This window comes from Toxorhynchites rutilus, chromosome 2 (assembly GCF_029784135.1).
Source record: "Toxorhynchites rutilus septentrionalis strain SRP chromosome 2, ASM2978413v1, whole genome shotgun sequence".
In the NCBI taxonomy this organism is placed as follows: Eukaryota; Metazoa; Arthropoda; class Insecta; order Diptera; family Culicidae; genus Toxorhynchites; species Toxorhynchites rutilus.
Window position 1 is genome coordinate 157,094,578 of NC_073745.1, and position 19,686 is coordinate 157,114,263.

The 19,686-nt window shown below is 36.4% G+C and overlaps 1 protein-coding gene across 2 annotated transcripts in view; it reads left to right on the forward strand.

Moving 5' to 3' along the window:
- The window catches only part of LOC129771950 (uncharacterized), a 154,571-nt gene that overhangs the window by 64,416 nt on the left and 70,469 nt on the right, over positions 1-19,686 (forward strand). Inside the window, exons 1-2 of one of the 2 annotated variants that reach the window (XM_055776110.1) lie at positions 5,264-5,477; positions 5,593-5,804. In XM_055776110.1, the coding sequence (XP_055632085.1) occupies positions 5,595-5,804 (210 nt within the window). In that variant the 5' untranslated portion in view covers positions 5,264-5,477; positions 5,593-5,594. Of the gene's footprint in view, positions 1-5,263; positions 5,478-5,592; positions 5,805-19,686 lie in introns of those variants that run through there. The other variant, XM_055776109.1, reaches the window with a different exon arrangement.

Sequence of the window (19,686 nt, forward strand, 5' to 3'; positions counted from 1 at the left end):
TATTGCATCTGACATTTATTTTACTAACGATCGGTAATATTTACAGAAAATATGTACATTCTACTAATGTTTGGCTTACCAAAGATTTGGTAGCTTATTGTAGTAATCTGTCTTCTGGGTGTAGGGAATCGAATATGGATACACTGGAGTCGCTTTTTACGCGGGGGATACGTGCCGCGTAAACAAAAACCGTGTAAATTCCAAAATCAGCGTATAAAAAATCGCGTAAATTCCAAATTCTGCGTAAAATAAAACCGCGTAAATTCCACAATCCGCGTAAAAATAAACCGGATGAATTTCAAAATCCGTATCAAAATCTAACAAACAGTAAATTATTAATTAAAAATTCAACTCATATTTTAACAATTGATTAACTGATTTTTTTTTTGTATGCTGCAATCACGATATCTGTACCTCCTTTCATTTCTCAGCTACTAATCAGTGATACAATATAAACTTATTTTGTGAAAAGTCACATCAATTAACACATTGAATTTGTACGTGGTTGATACGTGCTGCGTAAAAAAATCGCGTAAATGTTGAAATCCGCGTAAAAAAACCGCGGGGACATGCTGACTTAAGCTTAGATCAGAATGTCGCGTTGTTTTACTCGACGCTTATATTTGTTTTAATAGCAAATTAATGCTCAAATTAATTGTGTTCGGATTTTACGACATTCGTTTAGAAATTCTCAAGCTCTTTCAACGAGTCTCGTAAAGGTTCAAAAAAAACGTTATATATTTTAAGGAAAACAAAGGGAGGTATGACCAAAACAAGGTCAAATCAAGGGGGTGCTCTAGTGTACAGGCACGAATTTCGGACGTTTTTTCGAGCTCCGAAAAAATAGAACAAAGAATATTTTACCATCCATTATACCACTATTTGTTTATCTATCCTTTAACAACAAAACCAAAATTGAAAGAAAAATTCGAAGGGTTGTATCCGAGACACGACCGCTTAGAACGTAGGCAATCTTTTTCTTTTGAAATTGATTGGTTTATCATTTCTGGTATTATTTGCGAATGCGTCGAAATTTCATAGATACCTCTTTAGTAAAATGTTCCGGGTACTCTAAAAAGGTTTAAGCTTGCGTGGTTTTGTAGAATCATTTCGAGAAGCAACGATCCTTTCTTGTCTTTGCGAGAACAATACACTTATTGGTCATATGTCAATTTGTTTCTTTATATCAATGCACGCATTGCACTAAGTATTAAACGAGAGGCATCTTTCGTGCATTGCCATTCAACAAGCATCAAACCCGCACAGATGCACGCTTGGATGGTTGTGTTAATTGCAATGCCAGATGCACTTCAAGTGAAATATTCGTTAGCGTTCACAACTCGAGGGGAAACATAAAACACAAAGCGAACTGACTAAGCGACCTTTGTTGTTTCGGGCACAGAATAATTCTGAGAATCCTCCCCTTCGTTGTTTCTGTTCTAGCGGCTGCATAGGTTCCCCGTTATTGACAGCTCCGTTCGGGAAAGCATACAAATGGACAGAACAAATGTATGGGAAAATGGGAATGCCACCAATTTTCATCAATTTAAACCATATACAGACTATGTGATTGTAATGTATAGCATATAAAACAAATCTTAGAAAATTTCCGAATCGATCGGTATGCAAATCTTTTAAATCCGTTCGCAGTAAAAATAGTTATTAACGTTAACTTTATTTCATAAAAACGTGACCTGTTTTCTGATTTGACACCCTTAATATAAGACGTAGTCAACGCAAAAAAATCATAATTAGAATAGTTACAAGCTGATGCAATGAGAGGGTTAAAAAAAGTTGTGCCATGGCGTACACGATTCCAGCCCTTCTGGTTATCTGAAACAAACAAAAATCGAACAGATTTTGAAGCATTGAAGATGCTGCACCCCAAAACTTCCACATGCCAAATTCGGTTTCGTTAGCTTGATTAATTCTCGAGTTATGCAGAAATTTGTGTTACATTTGTATAGAATATCCTTTGGGCAACATATTCGATGCGAAAAAAATGATTTTCATTTATACTTTTTGATTTTAAAAGTTTGTTTCTTCTACCTGAAACCCGTTATCATTTTCGCTTCACAACGATGGAGCACGAAGCTTAAAATGGTAATTCGCGATAGCGACGGTGCAGTGTCGACATCTTTTGCCAAAATGAGTGGGTGAATGGTGAATGGAGTGTGTCTTGCTAGTATTGCCATTACTGATAATGTCAATGCTACTGATCGTGTAAGGGCCGCTTTACCATTGCTAGAAAACTAGATAGGATATTAATATAGAATATTTATTCTAACGAGAAATGTAAAGGGCCTCTTACACGATAAATAATAATGACATTACTTCTTCAGAATGACAGTAATAATGATTGTGTAAGGTTGACAAAATTGATATGACGGGCAATAATGATGAAAATCCGGATTTTCTGATCGCGCTTCATCATTACTGTAATAGGGCAGGGACACTATCATTCGAGGTGTCTAGGATACTGTGCGACATCTTGTGTTAAAATCTATGTTTGTGAAGGTTAGTGGGTCCAAAGGTGATTTCAAATTCTTAAAATTTGAGTGAAAGTTATTATTTGCTGTTACTAAAGTATATAAAACATGTAGCTAGAGATGTCTAAATTTTTAGTTTATTCGATTATCGATTAATCATCGGATCATTTTTAAATATTCGATTCATTCGAATAATTGTCAGTATTCGTTTAATCGAGCGAATATTTTTTTCTTGTAATAATAATGAACAGGCATTGCATAATAAAAAAAGATTATGATATTATAATTTTACAAGTTACATTAAATAGAATTGTAAAATAAACATGGAGTAGAATCATGGTTTTTGAATGAAATGATATTTCAGTATATGGATAAATATATTAAATTGATAAAATTTCATGTTTTTTTGTATCACGTTGTCTATCGGGTTGCCGATGTCAGATGGTCGCTGTCGGATTAAAAAAAACCCTAGCCTAACTCTTGACCTAAAAATGTATTAACCTTGAAAATGGTTCCTTTTTTTATTAATCGCGATTACTGTGATAACTATTCGATGTATTCATATTTTGATTTTTCGTTATTCGATACCAAATTACTCGATTATAATTGCAGATATTCGATTATTTGAATTAATCGAACGATTAACCGACGTCTCTACATGTAGCATTGAACCTTATTTGATGAATGTTCAATAATTTATATGGAATCCTTACTAAAATCCATTATTATAAAATAAAATTACCACCAGACATTATTTTAGTTCAAGATTTTTACACCATTTGCGGAGAAACATGCTACTCGATTGCATAGAGCATCATATTTGATGCACAGAAATGATTTCCATTTATATTTTTTGATTTTAAAAGTCTGTTCATTCCACCTGAAAATCCGTTCACATTTTCACTTCACAACTAGTGATCCCCGATTTGAAAAAATTTTTCATCAGCTAATCGAATACTTTTCCGCAGTTTATTATTCGATACGATTAATCGTCTCAAATATTCGATATTAGTTAGACTAATATTTCTCACTTGCTAGAAATCCATCTGAAATCCAAAAAGTGTTCATTTCGCCTGAAAATCAATTATTATATTTTACACTCTCCTAAACTCGAAAACGAAGCTCGGTTCGCGTTGACATCGGCATTGAGCTTCGTTTACGAGTTTAGGGGAGCGTCAATGATAATGATTGATTTTCAGGATAAAACTGCAGCGGCCGTACGTATTTTTTTTTTTCTCTTGGTTTGGATCGATTAATCGAAGTAAATTATTCGTTCGCTTCGATTATTGGTGGCGCAGTATTCGTTCGATTAATAATCGATTTCTGTATGAAGTATTCGATTAATCGATCAATCGAACGATTATCGGGGATCACTATTCACAACGATTAAACGTTGATTATAATGTTTATTCGCGACGGCGATGGTATAGTGTCGACATTTATTTCACTCATGTATCTAGTGAAGCACATGGGTAAGATACGGTGTCGACATCTACGATGGTATTTAATGGTAATGAATCAAGCATAAGCCATGGACATTACTATGGAAAAATACAGTTTTAGATTGTTAATAGATCAATGCAAAGAGTTTCAAAATGTTTTATTGTTACAGTTGACCTACATTCAGCTAATCTGTGTGCAAATAAAAGCTGCATTTAGAAGGGCACAGTCAAAATACTTCCACTTTATTTTAGGATGAGCGTATTATACACTTCTCCTATAAAAACTGAGAAAGCAACCATACAATGTAATCTAATGCGCGTGTTGTATACGATTTTCTACTTGTGACATTATGAGGGGATTCCGAGGGAGAACTAATATTTTTTCTGTTTTATCCCTCACATTTCTTAACTCTTGCAAGTATTTCTATTTACGCTAAAATGGCCCGTTAAATTTATCGTAAAATGGTATATTTAACAACATATATCGCAATAACGTTTTTTTGTGAAATGCGTTTAAAGTCTTTGTTCTTGTTTTTCTCGTATTTTTCGTTTTATGAATCCTAAACTTTTTTTTACCGATACGTTGCTCTGTGAGTTTTTCTTGTCTTATTCGTAGTGATTTTATATTTATTTACCTAATAATTTATTTTCTTTAAACATAATTAGAATTTTTTTCTCGCAATATTATTATTATAAATCGTTTTTAAATGTAAAAAGATTTATGGGATGATTTAAAAATCATTCGAACAAGAATGAAAACAAATTTTTCAAACGAAATCTTAAGCACTGGAAAAGTTAACACATGTATTGAAAAGTTCAATCAAATATAAATGAGTGTTGATGTTATAAAAATGTCGATAATTTGTGTATGTAGTGGTATAATAACTCTATATCATCGTCACGCTCATGTTCGAGAAGAATCTAAAATACATTTCTCGGCGCCAAGAGAAAACTCACTTATTCCGTCATTGTATTGAGTTGAGCGTGAAACCTTTTTCGTCGGAGCAAACGCTCCATACACTTATATCCATTTATATTTCGTTCGTTGCAGCTGTGGAACGAGCGCGATTCACATAATTGCGCTCAGTCAAACAAAACACATCAGAGCTTTTATTTCCCTCTCTCTCTCGCGACCCTTTTTCTGAGTTGTTGTTTTCTCTCTATATACCCCGTATATAAGAGGCGCAAGCAAAACGTAAAAATCATGCCTGCGAAAAAGATACCGTTTGTCGTTTCTGTCGTTTTACACGCTGTTCGGCATGGCATATGGGCCGGGCGACGGTAGCAGCGCGAGCAACGCATGCTGGGTTACTTTTCGTTACATTCTTTTCGTATGCGGTTGCTGTGCTCAGAGTTTATATAGAACTCTGAATTTATTTTGTGCTGTATATTATTGATTTCATAGGAAGAAAATGTCACTACTACAATCTTCGTTTTACGGGCGTTTCAGTATTGGGTCGTGTGAGTTAGTCTTTTCTGAGGAGTAGTAAATGGTAGAAGCATTCTTTTTGCATACGAAAAAACCACGCGTTTTGGAAATGTTTAGGTAATTTCTGATATATTCCATTATAATTAACTAGAAATTAGTTTGTTTACTATAATAAGTCGCATCCACAATGTTTTAAATATTCTATTTGCTTTTCGTTTTTCTTTTTCTATAGCGATGACTGCAGTAACTCTCAATCCTGCGTTTGGCGTAAACTTCAATGCATCATCATTATCGAGACAGACTCAAGGGTCGATAAAGCAGAGACGAATATTTAGCCGAAATACAAAGCGTTCACGAACACAAAACCAACTCAATGAAAGCCGTGTCGATCGCAACGAATTGTTCGATCGACTTGATTCTTATTGTGAGCAATTGAATGTATTGGTGAGTAATGCTTCGTATTACCTGAAACTATTTCACATATTTTTTTATGTATTAAATTATAATGACTGGGAACATCGGTTTATTTTTGTCATTCAAAATTGTTAGAATTACAGAAAATATTTCAATATCATCAAATATAAAACTTTATTTATGTAATTTTGAATTGCAAAACAAAAAACATTCAAGTAAATTTATGATATTTTTGTTTTCGTATGTATAGAAAATTTTCCAAGGAAATCCGAAAGATTTTTGAAAGTTCGCGTAGTTAGAATTGATTCGAACAAAACAAAAATACTGATGGGAAACATTTTCGGAAGTTTTCTATTCGCACGATAAGGGAAATAAAGTTGTATATGTGGTATATTCGTTGTTCTTGTTCTATAACTTATTGCTTGTTAGCTTTTCTCTGGTTTAAAAAGATCACTTGATGATAAACGAAAAAAAATCACCTTTTTCAATTTTTTTCTAGAATATGCTGTTTTTTTAGTGTTTTTATCATCTTGTTAACAATTTGCGTTTATAAGGAACTCCGACATGGAAAATTTCAAAATTCGATTTTTTTTATTTTTACATTTATTTTTTTGATAAATATGTTTCATCCATAACAACACAGCGCAGTATTAGTGACGTGTTTTTCTAGAAAGTCTTGTTTTTCCACCATGCGGCACATTTAGTTCAGGAATCATGCGATCAATAAAGCTAAAATTTGACAAGATTACAGCAAAATGAATTTTGTATCACCTAGCATAGCGGTTTTTCGATGCTTTGATTTTTCGATTTTATACGAGCATTTTACGTGACGATTTTTGCTATCAAATTTGAGACAAAATCATACAACCCTCATTTTGACAAATTTTTAAATATTGGAAAACCTATATTTTTACGTATTCTAGCCAATTATAGTACGAGATAAATGTTCCGCCAGCGAGGTACCGACATTTCAAGGTCTCATACGCTCACAAGCACCAGTGTCTTCATAAATAATATTTTTAGTCCCGAAATTTTAGAAATATATACACCCAGGTTTTTTTTACGCGGGGGATACGTACCTCGTAAAAAAAAACCGTGTAAAAAAAACCGCGTTAATTGGAAAATCTGCGTAAAAAAAAAATGGGTGGGTTATATGTATGATATAACCGCAAGGTTGACGTGGGACTACCTTAGCTTAGCAATTATTTGATAGTATTGATAAAAATTTTGATTGAATGAAACAATTTCCGAATCCAATTGAATTCAATATATTTCATCAATTCATGCAGTAGATTATGTTCTTCGTTACAAGTAAATTTAATGACAATCCTTTTACGTTTGGTATGATCACATCTTGGTTTTGATGTCTGTGTTAGGCAAACACATTTCAGTCAGAACAAAAATGTCCCTGATTTGCCTAGACTAGAGATGGGCAAACCGTTCATGAACTGGTCAAAAGAACTAGTTCACCGAAAAGAGTGAACGAACTGCCGTTCTTTTTTGCTGGGCAACAGTTCATTTGAACTGTATACCCAGTTCAGAACGAAATGTGTACGGTGAACGATGAACTGATAATACATAAAAGGAAAGCAACGAGCGAGTGATAGATGAATGGTGCTGCAAGGTAAATAGTTCTCAAATTAACGAATGGAAACAAACGATAGCCCCATGAAACAACAAAAATAATATGTCGGTATTGTCACATAAGAAACGCAACAATTCAAGTTACGATGGTTTTAAATTAGATTGTTTAATTATGTATCAAATTTCATATCTTGGAGTTCAGGGTAAATATTTCAGAAAGTTGATATGCAAATTTACCTCACTTAGAAAATATAGTTGAAAGCGGAAATATTTAAACAGTCTTGCTAAACAGTAAAATTAGCGTCGCTAATATGAAATGTGTTTTATATTATATCATATTGTGCTCGATAATTTTGAGATGGACGTTCTCGGTTTGGGTACAGTTTTGCTATAGCATTTATTGCAATACATCGTAAGTAAAGCAGCACAATGCTAGTTTATGCTGAAAATAATGAGTAACGACTCAAACAAAACCAAAATTTCGAAATCAAAGTTTGATTTTCTATTGTGCTAAGTTATTTCTAACAAATATCGGACGAATAATGATTAAAACGGCATTTTATGAATGAACAGTCCAACATTACATCCCACACTTTTTATACTTCCTTTGACATATCCCGCCACTGTACAAAAGAGTAAGTGAACTGCTCAAAAGAACTAGTTCATTTAGGTGAACGGTTGGTCACTGAACGGTTCATTAAAGTGATTTGTTTTGTCCACCTCCACCCCAGACACCTTGGTTTAGAAGTCTTTATTAGGTAAACACATTTCAGTCGGAACAAAAATACCCCTGACCTGCATGAATTTGCAATGCCAATTTCCTCAGACACCTTAGTTCTGAAGACTGTGTTGGGGAAATACATTTCAGTCGGAACAAAAATGCCCCCGACTTGCATGTATTTGCAATGCCAATTTCCTCACGCTCCATGGATTTGAAGTCTGTGTTAGGGAAACACATTCCAGTCAGAACAAAAATACTCAACTTTCATGTATTTGCAATGCCGATTTCTCTAACGCTGCTTGTTTTTGAAGTCTGTGTTAGGGAACACATTTCGGTGCGAACAAATGTCCCCATACTTTCATGTGTTTGCAATGCCGATTTCACCAAGGCTGCTTGGTTATGATGGCTGTGTTGGGGAAACCGTAAATCGGGCCAATCAAAACGAGCTAGTTAGGGCGTTTAGATAACGCTTGACATTTTACAGTTATTCAATTGATTATCTAATGAAAAATAACATTTTATTAATTGCGATAGAAGCGTAGAAATATTTCCTATCGATTGATGCAAACATCTTTCCGATCCAGTAAGAAATGTTCGAGTTATAAGAATTCGGAATCTTTCATTTTTTCCTGCATGTTCTATGGTTAGGTTTTCATTTTACCCCCCATATACTCCGGTTAGACGTAGTCCCACGTCAAAAACCGCGTTAATTGGAAAATCCGCGTAAAAAAAACGCATTAATTCGAAAATCCGCGTAAAAAAACCGTGTAAATTGGAAAATCCGCGTTAATTGGAAACTCCCCGTAAAGAAAAAAAGGTCACATAAAAACAGAAAGTGGGTTATATCTATGGTATAACCGCAAGGGTGACGTAGGACTATCGTTGATTTAGAGATCATTTGTATGAAGTTGAATCTGAATTCATTCTGTATGAATGAATATTTGGAGAACTTCGAAAACGAGAGCGTTACGTTGGAGGCACAAGGTTTTATGCATCCAATATTGGATACGGAAATATCCTACTGATGGGGAAGAATAATCTTCAGAAGCTATCCTGTTGATTGCGATTGATTGAAAAATCACAAAACCTAATGTATTTGGTCACAGTGTTACATGGATAGAAAACATTAAAATAAACTCTTTCATATGAATGTAATTTTAAATTCCCAGAGGAACTGGCAGATAATTTTCAGTAACGATTAGATATTTCCACATTTTCCTCGATACTGGAAGCCCACCAGTGGTTAATGCTAACTCGATAACCATCTGTTAATAGCACTTGATTGAAACATATTTGGTCACAGTGTTACATGGATAGAAAACATTCAAATAAACTCTTTCACATGAATGTATTTTTAAATTCCTAGAGGAACTGGCAGATTATTTTCCGGATCTTTCTCGATCCAAACGGAAAGAATTCCGTGCGTGTATGTGTATGTGTGTGTGTGTAGTGGCTGCTTCGAGATCTTCCCGGGGAACCGTTTGTAGCATCACTCTCCTCCTGATGGATTCCCTTCTGGCCTAAGGTGCACAAACAGGCTCTTGGTGACACCGTTCATCCGCGCTTTCATGATAAATGAAGAGCTTCACCACAACAGCGACAACATGCTCCAATCGCTGTTCAATTAGAACTGAGTGGATTTCCGAGCGGCGCTCGCTTATATACCGATTGGTGATTTCAATAGCCTATTTTGAAAGCAAATTTAAGACTATTGAAATAAGTTTTTGGATCAGAAAGTAACAAGTATAGAACGCGTAGACATTTTATCTTTCGAATGAAGTGTTTATTATACCATTTCGTTCAGTTGTTTAGGAGCTATTAACACTCAAAATCTCGGTCTCCGGCGTAACGCTTTCGTTTTCGAAACTTTGATTTTACACCCCGGTATAGAAATGAAAGACGTAGTCCTACGTCAAAATCCTCTTGAGAATCGTGATGGGGTGCGGCATACGCTCTGAGGGAGCTTGAAAGGGAGAGATATGAACTGAGAGAGAGAGAGAAGTGATGTTGCTCAGGTTTACGCGCAAAAATCGCGCTTATTTCATTCCTAAATGGGATTGATGCTATGCATGAATTTCATTGTGTGTGGCTCTCGACGAGCGGACTTAAATACATGTACACGAATCTTTCTTCCCCCAGCCGTTATGTGGGGTTGGATGAAACTTCGTTGCACACGAAGGTCGTACGGAGGATTTCTGCTTCGCAGTGGTGTGCTCATCAACCCATTCTTGCACAAGCTTTATGCTATCTCGAGATACTTCTTCTTGCACTTGCAGATTCATCAGCTAGCGACCCAGCTTGTATTTCTCCTGGAAATGCTTTCTCTGCAGCGCTAATTGCCTCTGTTCCAACTCTAACTGCTTCTGCTCTAATTCTTTCTGTTCTGTCAGGCATTTGCGTTGCAAAATCTGTCCTCCGACTTGACGTGGTCGTTCCCATCGAAACTGGCATAGGCGGTGGTGAACAACGCGGGCAAATTGAATCTGTGTTCGCTACAGATGCATCGAACCTGGCACATAGGTGCGGCACTAATATCCGTCAATAGCACTAAGTTCCGTCATATGGTCTCAGGAAGCATGAGGAACAGATTTGATATTGCTCAGTTTTTTTACGCGGTGACCGCGTTAAAAAAACCGCGTTAATTGGAAAATCCGCGTAAAAAAACCGCGTTAATTGGAAAATCCGCGTAAAAAAAACCGCGTTAATTCGAAAATTCGCGTAAAAAAACCTCGTAAAAAAACCGCGTAAAAAACAGGAAGTGGGTTATATCTAAGTGGTGCGGACTCAATCCACTTCATTTTCAAGCAAATTCATGCATATTTTTAAGCGATTTCTTGCAATAAATTCTCAGACCACCAGAGATGCCAGATTTACAAATATGTTTGTAAACTTACAGACGTATCTGTAAAATACTTTTTATTTTTGTTGACTTTTTGGATATAACAATATTTCACAGGTTTTTGAAAAATAAGAGGCTCTATTCATCACATCAAAGATATTTGACTAACCATATGATATTTTTCCATAGTTTTAATACAGAAAAGTTATTATATTTAGTTTATATCAATACAAATGACGTTAGACCAGCGATACTCAACCTGCGGCCAGGCAGTCTTTCTGGTTGGCCCATCTGGTGTGTATGAAGTTTGGAACTCATACACATAAGTACTTTTGCCTTGACATCATTGCAGACGAAAGAGAGGATACGGTTATTCACAATTAATGAAAAATTGCATTCTCTGCAGGTAAGGAAAAATCTTGAACGAAAATTGTTTCTGATAATTATTTTCTGTTCTAGATAAGATTGTTTTGCTGAAATGCAAGGAGATTTATTGAAAAATAGTTAAGTTAGGGTCAGGACTATGTCATTTTCATTCTATTTTCAACAACTTACATTTGCTTTCGGGTCTGCTTATGACGGAATATGGGTTACTGTACGATATTGTTACCACAGACATGGTTCATGGCCGTGTGGTGATCTAAAACTTGTATAGCCTTGCATGGCGGATGGAAAATATACACTGCATTTTTTTTATAAATTTCATCAACGAGACCGCAAGTCTTGGTGGATGTCCAATATATCAACGAAGAAATACTGATTTTTATAAAAATTAACAACGCGTATGTATGTGTATTTATGTGTATGTATGTATGTGTAGATCGTTGAAACATTAAAATACACTTACAGCACATACGTTATTAAGTGGTCCGAAAAATCGTTTTTTTCCACTTTTTCCCAAAAATGACAAAAGAAAATTAATAACTTTTGAATCACTGAATCGATTTAGATGATCGACATATAAAATTGACCTAGCCTTTTATTAAACAATATTTAACTTGCGAAAAAAAATTTATATTTTAGTAATTATTGATTGTAGTCGTTTTTTATTTTTTTATGAGTTTGGACTAGAGGGCGCTATATTTTTTATTTTTTTTTTCTTGAAAGCTGAGGATTGTTTACATAACATATCTCGATATCAGAGTTGCTATTTTTTCGTTTTTTAGATATTATTTTTCAAAAAAAATCATTTTTTCCCAATTGTCCAAAAACAACTTTCTGTGAAAAAATCATACCATTTGAACTACTGAACCGATTTAGATGATCGATATATTAAATTGAATCCAATAAGCAAAATTTGAAAAAATATCACACTTGCGGGAAGATTGGATTCTAGTAGCATAGGTCTAGTTCTGTTACATATGAATATTGATCGAAGACTTAAAACATGTTAAATTTACAAAATTCTAACTTAAAAACGATAATTATAGCATATCTGATATCGAGATATGTTAGGTAAATAATTCTCCGCTTTCCATAAAAAATATAAAAAAATATAGCGCTCCTATCTTTAACCGAGAAATCTATGAAAAACTAACTCAATCAATAATTACAGAAAAAAATCAATTTTTTCGCAAAAGTAATATTTTTTCAAAGAAAAATAACTCGTAAGCTTCAATTTGATATGTTGATGATATGAATCGGTCCAATAGTTCGAAAGTTCTGACTTTTTGTAGTGGGAAAAAAGGGGAAAATTTTTTTTTCGAACCATCGATTGATTTTGAAAAATCATATGTCAAAAACGAAAAAAATAGCATCTCTGTTATCAAGCTATTTTATGTAAAAAATTCTCAGCTTTCAATCCATATTAAAAATAGGATCCATATTATCTGCAAGTTCCATATTTCTCAATTAAAGCTCATTGGCTTCAATTTGATATGTCGATCATCTAAATCGGTTAAGTGGTTCGAAAGTTATAAATTTTTGAAAAAAGTCATTTTGGGAAAAAGCGGAAAAATGATTTTTGGGATCACCCTAAAATGTAAATGGGCACCCCAATGACAAAATAGAAAAATACGAGTCTAATGTTTTGCGATAAAGAACAAAATTACCACTTTTGACGAAGATCTGAGAACCACTATATTGGTTAGGCATGGAATGGCTGTATATATATACAAAATACAATCTTACGTACATCGTGATGTACAAAGTATTAAGGAATATGTGAAAATTAACGTTTAAAGACATTTCTATAGATCTGCACACTTTAACAGACTTTTCCACATTTTTAACAGACATTCACATGTTTTTACAGACTTTTTTTTAAAAATCATCTGGCAACTCTTCCTTCCACTTTTTATCGAATATTTCCAAATCGCAGGAGTAAACATTTACGTGACTTTGACTTTGTTTGTTTTTATTTCGTTCGGGAAAACGTTATGACAAAGAGAGGGGACATTAAAAATGCGTTGCTCAGTGAAAGGCTGAGATGCTCTTTCAGAGATGCAATGGTTAATTAAACAAATGACGGAAAAATGTAGTTCGTTCATTTTATAATTTTACTTATTTTTGCCCTTGACAACAATACCTCTTTTATAGTGTTGATTATCATAAGAAAAATAACACTCCTGATCGTTGGATCTCTTTTGACATTTCAATTGGATCTTTTTTGACAGCCGTTTTGATTCAGTCCGCACTACCTAGGGTTATATCTATGGCATAACCGCAAGGGTGACGTAGGACTATCGTTGATATAGAGATCATTTGTTTGAAGTTGAATCTAAATCCATTCTGAATGAATGAATAAATGAATATTTGGGGGACTTCGAAAACGAGAGCGTTACGTTGGAGGCACAAGGTTTTATGCATCCAATATAGGATACGAAAAACCTTGTTCTGAAGAATAATCTTCAGAAGCTTTCCTGCTAACTGTACTTGATTGACAAATCACAAACCCAAATGTATTATATGGATATTTTATGAATAGAAAACATTAAAATAAACTCTTTCGCTTGAAAGTAATTTTCAATTCCAAGGGGAACTGGCAGATTATTTTCCAGCAACGATTAGATATTTCCACATTTTCCTCGATACTGGAAGCCCACCAGTGGTTAATGCTAATTCGATAACCATCTGTTAATAACACTTGATTGAAACATATTTGGTCACAGTGTTACATGGATAGAAAACATTCCAATAAACTCTTTCGCATCAATGTATTTTTCAATTCCCAGGGGAACTGGCAGATTATTATTCAGCAACGATTAGATTTTTCCCGATTTTCCTCGATACTCGAAGCCCACCAGTGGGTAATGCTAACTCGATAACCACCTGTTAATGGCACTTAATTGAAAAATATATGGTCGCAATGTTACATGGATAAAAAACATTAAAATGAACTCTTTCGCATGAATGTATTTTTCAGTTCCCAGGGGAACTGGCAGATTATTTTTCAGCAACGATTGAATCTTTCCGGAATTTTCTCGATGCTGAATGGCATCCCGGGGAACCATTTACGGCATCACTCTCCTCCTGATGGATTCCCTTCTGGCCTAAGATGCACAAACAGGCTCTTGGTGACACCGTTCATTCGCGCTTTTATGATAAACGGAGAGCTTCACCACAACAGCGACAACATGCTCCAATCGCTGTTCAACTAGAACTGAGTGGATTTCCGAGTGGCGCTCGCTTATATACCGATTGGTGATTTCAATAGCCTGTTTTGAAGGCAATTTTAAGACTATTGAAACAAGTTTTTGGATCAAAAAGTAACAGGTATATAACGCGTAGACATTTTATCTTTCGAATGAAGTGTTCATCATACCATTTCGTTCAGTTGTTTAGGAGTTATTAATGCTCAAAATCTCGGTCTCCGGCGTAACGCTTTCGTTTTCGAAACTTTGATTTTACACCCCGGTATAGAAATGAAAGACGTAGTCCTACGTCAAAAAACCTGGGTGTACAGGGTAGAGATGGGCGAAACAGTTCACTTTGATGAACGGTTCACTCACTAACCGTTCATTCAAGTGAATCAGTTCTTTTGAATCGTTATTTCGCTCTTTAGTTCAGCGGTATTCAGAACAACATAGAATGTTGGCTGGAACCCAACATCAATAGACAGCTATTAATTGATATCGTTGGATTGGATAGTGTACGTATGGGGATTATATTTTTGAAATTTAGTGGGGAAAGATAAGCTGCTTCATGAAAAGTCGCAAACTGTGTGTGAAAATATGTTTATCGGTCGACAAAAGTTTATGTAATAATTTGATGCGCACAAAATGTGTGCAATTTTTCATATTCTCTTTTTGGACAACACGCAGGTTCCATGTAAGATCATATTTCATAATGTTCATTCAGGGAAAAAATCAGCAGCGATTTTCACTAACAATCAATCATACAAACAATCACGATAACATAATATTTATCCATTCCGTCCAGCGCAAATCAGTTCAGCTGCGCTAGTTCGTTCGCAAACACTTCGTTCTCAAACAGTTCGTTCCCAAACAGTTCACTCTCAATCAGATCTTTCCCATACAGTTCACTCGCAAACAGTTCGTTCACAAACAGTTCACTCGCAAACCGTTCTTACGGAATCAGTTCGTTCACAAACAGTTCACTCTCCAACAGTTCACTCTCAAACAGTTCACTCGCAAACCGTTCTTACGGAATCTGTTCGTTCACAAACCGTTCGCTCGCAATCAGTTCGTGGGGAGCACTACCGTTCTTTGAAAAAGAACGACCGCTCGTTCACTCTTTTCGGCGAATTAGTTCTTTCGTACCGTTCGTGAACGGTTTGCCCATCTCTAATACAGGGCAGACTCGATTATATACAGTCTCAGATTTTTTTTCACTATATTTAATCGAATGCTATATATAATCGAGTTAAAAAAAAATATTCGTTTTTCATGCATATATTTTTCGTTTATTGAACATAAAAGAAGAATTTAATTTCTGATTCATCCTCTTAAAGTCAGAAAATACCTTTTTTTTTTTTTATTAATCCGTTTATTTTTACAGGCTCAGTTACATAAGTTTAATGGAGCCAAACTCTTAACTATATTTCAACTAGCATATATCAACATGTTGTTTCCTTAATTCTATGGTTAATGAAATAGGAAACCGATTACTCGCGGTCGACTCGAGTTTAGAAGGGTGACACATTTTCATTAGGAAAAGGATGGGATGTAAGGAGATGTGTGTTTACACTCGCACTCACATTCACATTCACATTCTCATTCACACTGACACTTCACACTCAATTCTTAAAACTATCCTTACATCTAATATGTATTTACAATTTAACTTATTCTAATGTTAGTAGGAAGGGAACCGATAGCTCGCGAAGGACGAAAAGGAGGGGAAAAGGATGTATAAACAATCACACTCGAAGATCGATAGCTTTAAGGAAAACATATATTTGGGACATGTAATCAAGGTCTAACCGAGCCAACACATCTCTCACCGGCACATTGGACTGCTTTCCTCCAGCCCGAAGGGAGTTTTCTAAATTCGATCTGGCGACAAGATACAACTCGCACGACCAAACAACGTGTTCGATATCGTGGTAACCATGGCCACAATCGCAGAGATTGCTGTCGGCAAGATTAAAACGAAAAAGCAGCGCGTCTAACGAACAGTGATTGGACATGAGTCGGGAGAAGGTGCGAATAAAGTCCCGACTCAATTCCAGACTTTTGAACCACGGATTGAGGCTAACCTTAGGGATAATTGAGTGGAGCCACCGGCCCAATTCATCTTCGTTCCATTTGCGTTGCCAGTTAACGATGGTATTTTTACGAACTAAAGAATAAAATTCATTGAAGGCGATTTGACGCTGATAAATTTCGCCTTCAATTGCACCTACCTTTGCCAATGAGTCAGCCCTCTCATTACCCGGAATTGAGCAATGTGAAGGGACCCAGACAAAGGTAATGACATAACAGCGTCTGGATAAAACACTCAAAATTTCTCGTATTCTCTCAAGGAAGTACGGCGAGTGCTTTTCCGGCCTCACTGAACGGATAGCTTCGACAGAGCTAAGACTATCCGTTACAATGTGATAGTGTTCAACAGGTCGTGAGGCGACGCTGTCCAGCGCCCAGTGTATTGCTGCCAATTCAGCAATATACACTGAGCAAGGATACTGAAGACTGTGTGAGGTGCTAAAAAATTTGTTGAACACTCCAAATCCTGTGGACTCATTCATAGAGGACCCATCAGTAAAGTACATATTATCACAATTGACACGCCCATACTTTGCTTCGAAAATCGTAGGAACGATCCCCGATCGATGATAATCTGGAATTCCATGGATATCCTGCATCATGGACAGATCAAAATGCACAGAGGAATTGATGTAGTCAGGAAAACAAACACGGTTGGGAATATACGAAGAAGGATCAACCTGCATGGAGACGAATTCATGATATGAGCTCATGAATCCAGAATGAAAATTTAGCTCGATCAGCTGCTCAAAATTTCCGATCACCAATGGGTTCATAACCTTACACCGAATGAAGAACCGAAGAGATAATAAATTGAAGCGATCTTTTAGTGGGAGTACGCCTGCCAAAACCTCGAGACTCATGGTATGCGTTGAGGGCATACATCCCAACGCAATACGGAGACAAAGATACTGAATTCGCTCGAGTTTAATGAGGTGTGTTTTGGCAGCTGATTGAAAACAGAAACTGCCATACTCCATCACTGAGAGAATAGTTGTTCGATACAACATTATAAGATCTTCTGGATGGGCTCCCCACCAGGTGCCGGAGAAAGTTTATTCTTTGTTGGCATTTTTTACTCAGATACCTAATATGGGCCCCCCAAGTACATTTGGAGTCGAACCAGACCCCAAGATACTTGAAAGACATAGCATGAGTGATCGGTTTACCCAAAAGTTGAAGCTTTGGTTTTGCTGGTCTATGCTTCCTAGAAAAAACCACCATCTCTGTTTTCTCCGTGGAGAATTCGATCCCTAGCCCAATGGCCCAGGTTGAAAAATTGTTCAAAGTATCTTGTAAGGGTCCTTGCAGTTCGGATTCGTTTGATCCTACGACAGACACCACTCCATCATCTGCAAGTTGTCTTAGGTTGCAATTTTGTGTAAGGCAATTGTCGATGTCGCTTACATAGAAGTTGTACAAAAGGGGGCTTAAACATGAGCCCTGGGGGAGTCCCATGTAGGAGACCCGACTTACTGTCAAATCCCCGTGAGAAAAATTCAAATTCAAATATAACATATTATTCAATAGAGGCGGCAGACCCCGAGAGTGTAATTTGTCTGACAGGACCTCTATTGAAACAGAATCAAAGGCCCCCTTTATGTCCAAGAATACTGAAGCCATTTGTTTTTTTTCGGCGTAAGCCAATTGAATTTCTGAAGAAAGCAACGCAAGACAATCATTCGTCCCCTTGCCCCTGCGGAACCCATATTGTGTATCTGAGAGTAGGCCATTCGTTTCAACCCATCGATCAAGGCGAAACAAGATCATTTTCTCCAACAATTTCCGTATACAAGACAGCATTGCTATTGGGCGGTACGAATTGAAGTCGGACGCGGGTTTTCCGGGTTTTTGGATAGCTATAACTCGTACTTGTCTCCAATCATCTGGAACAATATTATGCTCCAGAAACCGATTGAATAAGTTCAACAAGCGATGTTTCGCCACATCAGGGAGATTTTTCAGCAAGTTGAACTTAATTCTATCCGATCCCGGAGCAGAATTGTTACATGAAAGGAGAGCAAGAGAGAATTCTACCATCGAAAACTCGGAATCAAGATCGCACCTATCTTGTGGTATATCTCGAACAAATTTTTGCACAGGAGCTGAATCAGGACAAACCTTTCGTGCAAAATTAAAGATCCATCGATGTGAATATTCCTCGCTTTCATTGGATGAAGAGCGATTTCTCATGTTTCGAGCCACTTTCCATAATTTTTTCATTGACGTTTCTCGTGACAAACCTCCCACGAAATTTCGCCAATAAGCACGTTTTTTCCCTTTGATCAAATTTTTGAACTGATTCTCAAGGGCTAAATACGTTTGAAAATTTTCAGGAGTACCACGTTTCCGAAAAGCTTTAAATGCATTCGATTTTTCTACATAAAGCTTGGAACATTGGCTATCCCACCATAGATTGGGAGGCCTTCGGAAAATGGTGGAACCTGGATTGGGTTTCGTTTGAGCGCGAACTGCGCTGTCATAGATCAAACGAGAAAGGAAGTTATACTCCTCCAATGGAGGTAAACCATCTCTGGAATTGATGGCTAGAGTAATCGCGTCCGCATATTTTTTCCAGTCAATGTGTCTTGTGAGGTCATATGCCATGTTTATAGATTCAGAAGAATTCGACCCAATGGTGATGGAAATTTTGATTGGCAAGTGATCACTACCGTTGGGGTCCTGGATTACATCCCACTTGCAATCTAACGATAGTGAATTCGAGCAAAGCGAGAGGTCAAGAGCACTTGGGTTAGCAGGAGGTTTAGGTACACGTGTTGTTTCCCCAGTGTTCAAAACGGTCATATTGAAGCTGTTACAAAGGTCATATATCAACAATGAACGATTGTCGTCGTACTGTTCCCCCCAGGCAGTTCCGTGAGAGTTGAAGTCTCCCAAGATCAATCGTGGCTCAGGAAGGAGTGAGCACATGTCAACAAGTTGATTGCGGCTAACCGCAGCTCTCGGAGGCCAATACAAGCTGACAATACAGAGGTCTTTGCCTCTGATGTTTGCATGACAAGCAACAGCTTCGATCCCTCCAATAGGTGGAAGGTCAATTCGAAAAAATGAGTGGCACTTATTGATCCCCAATAGCACCCC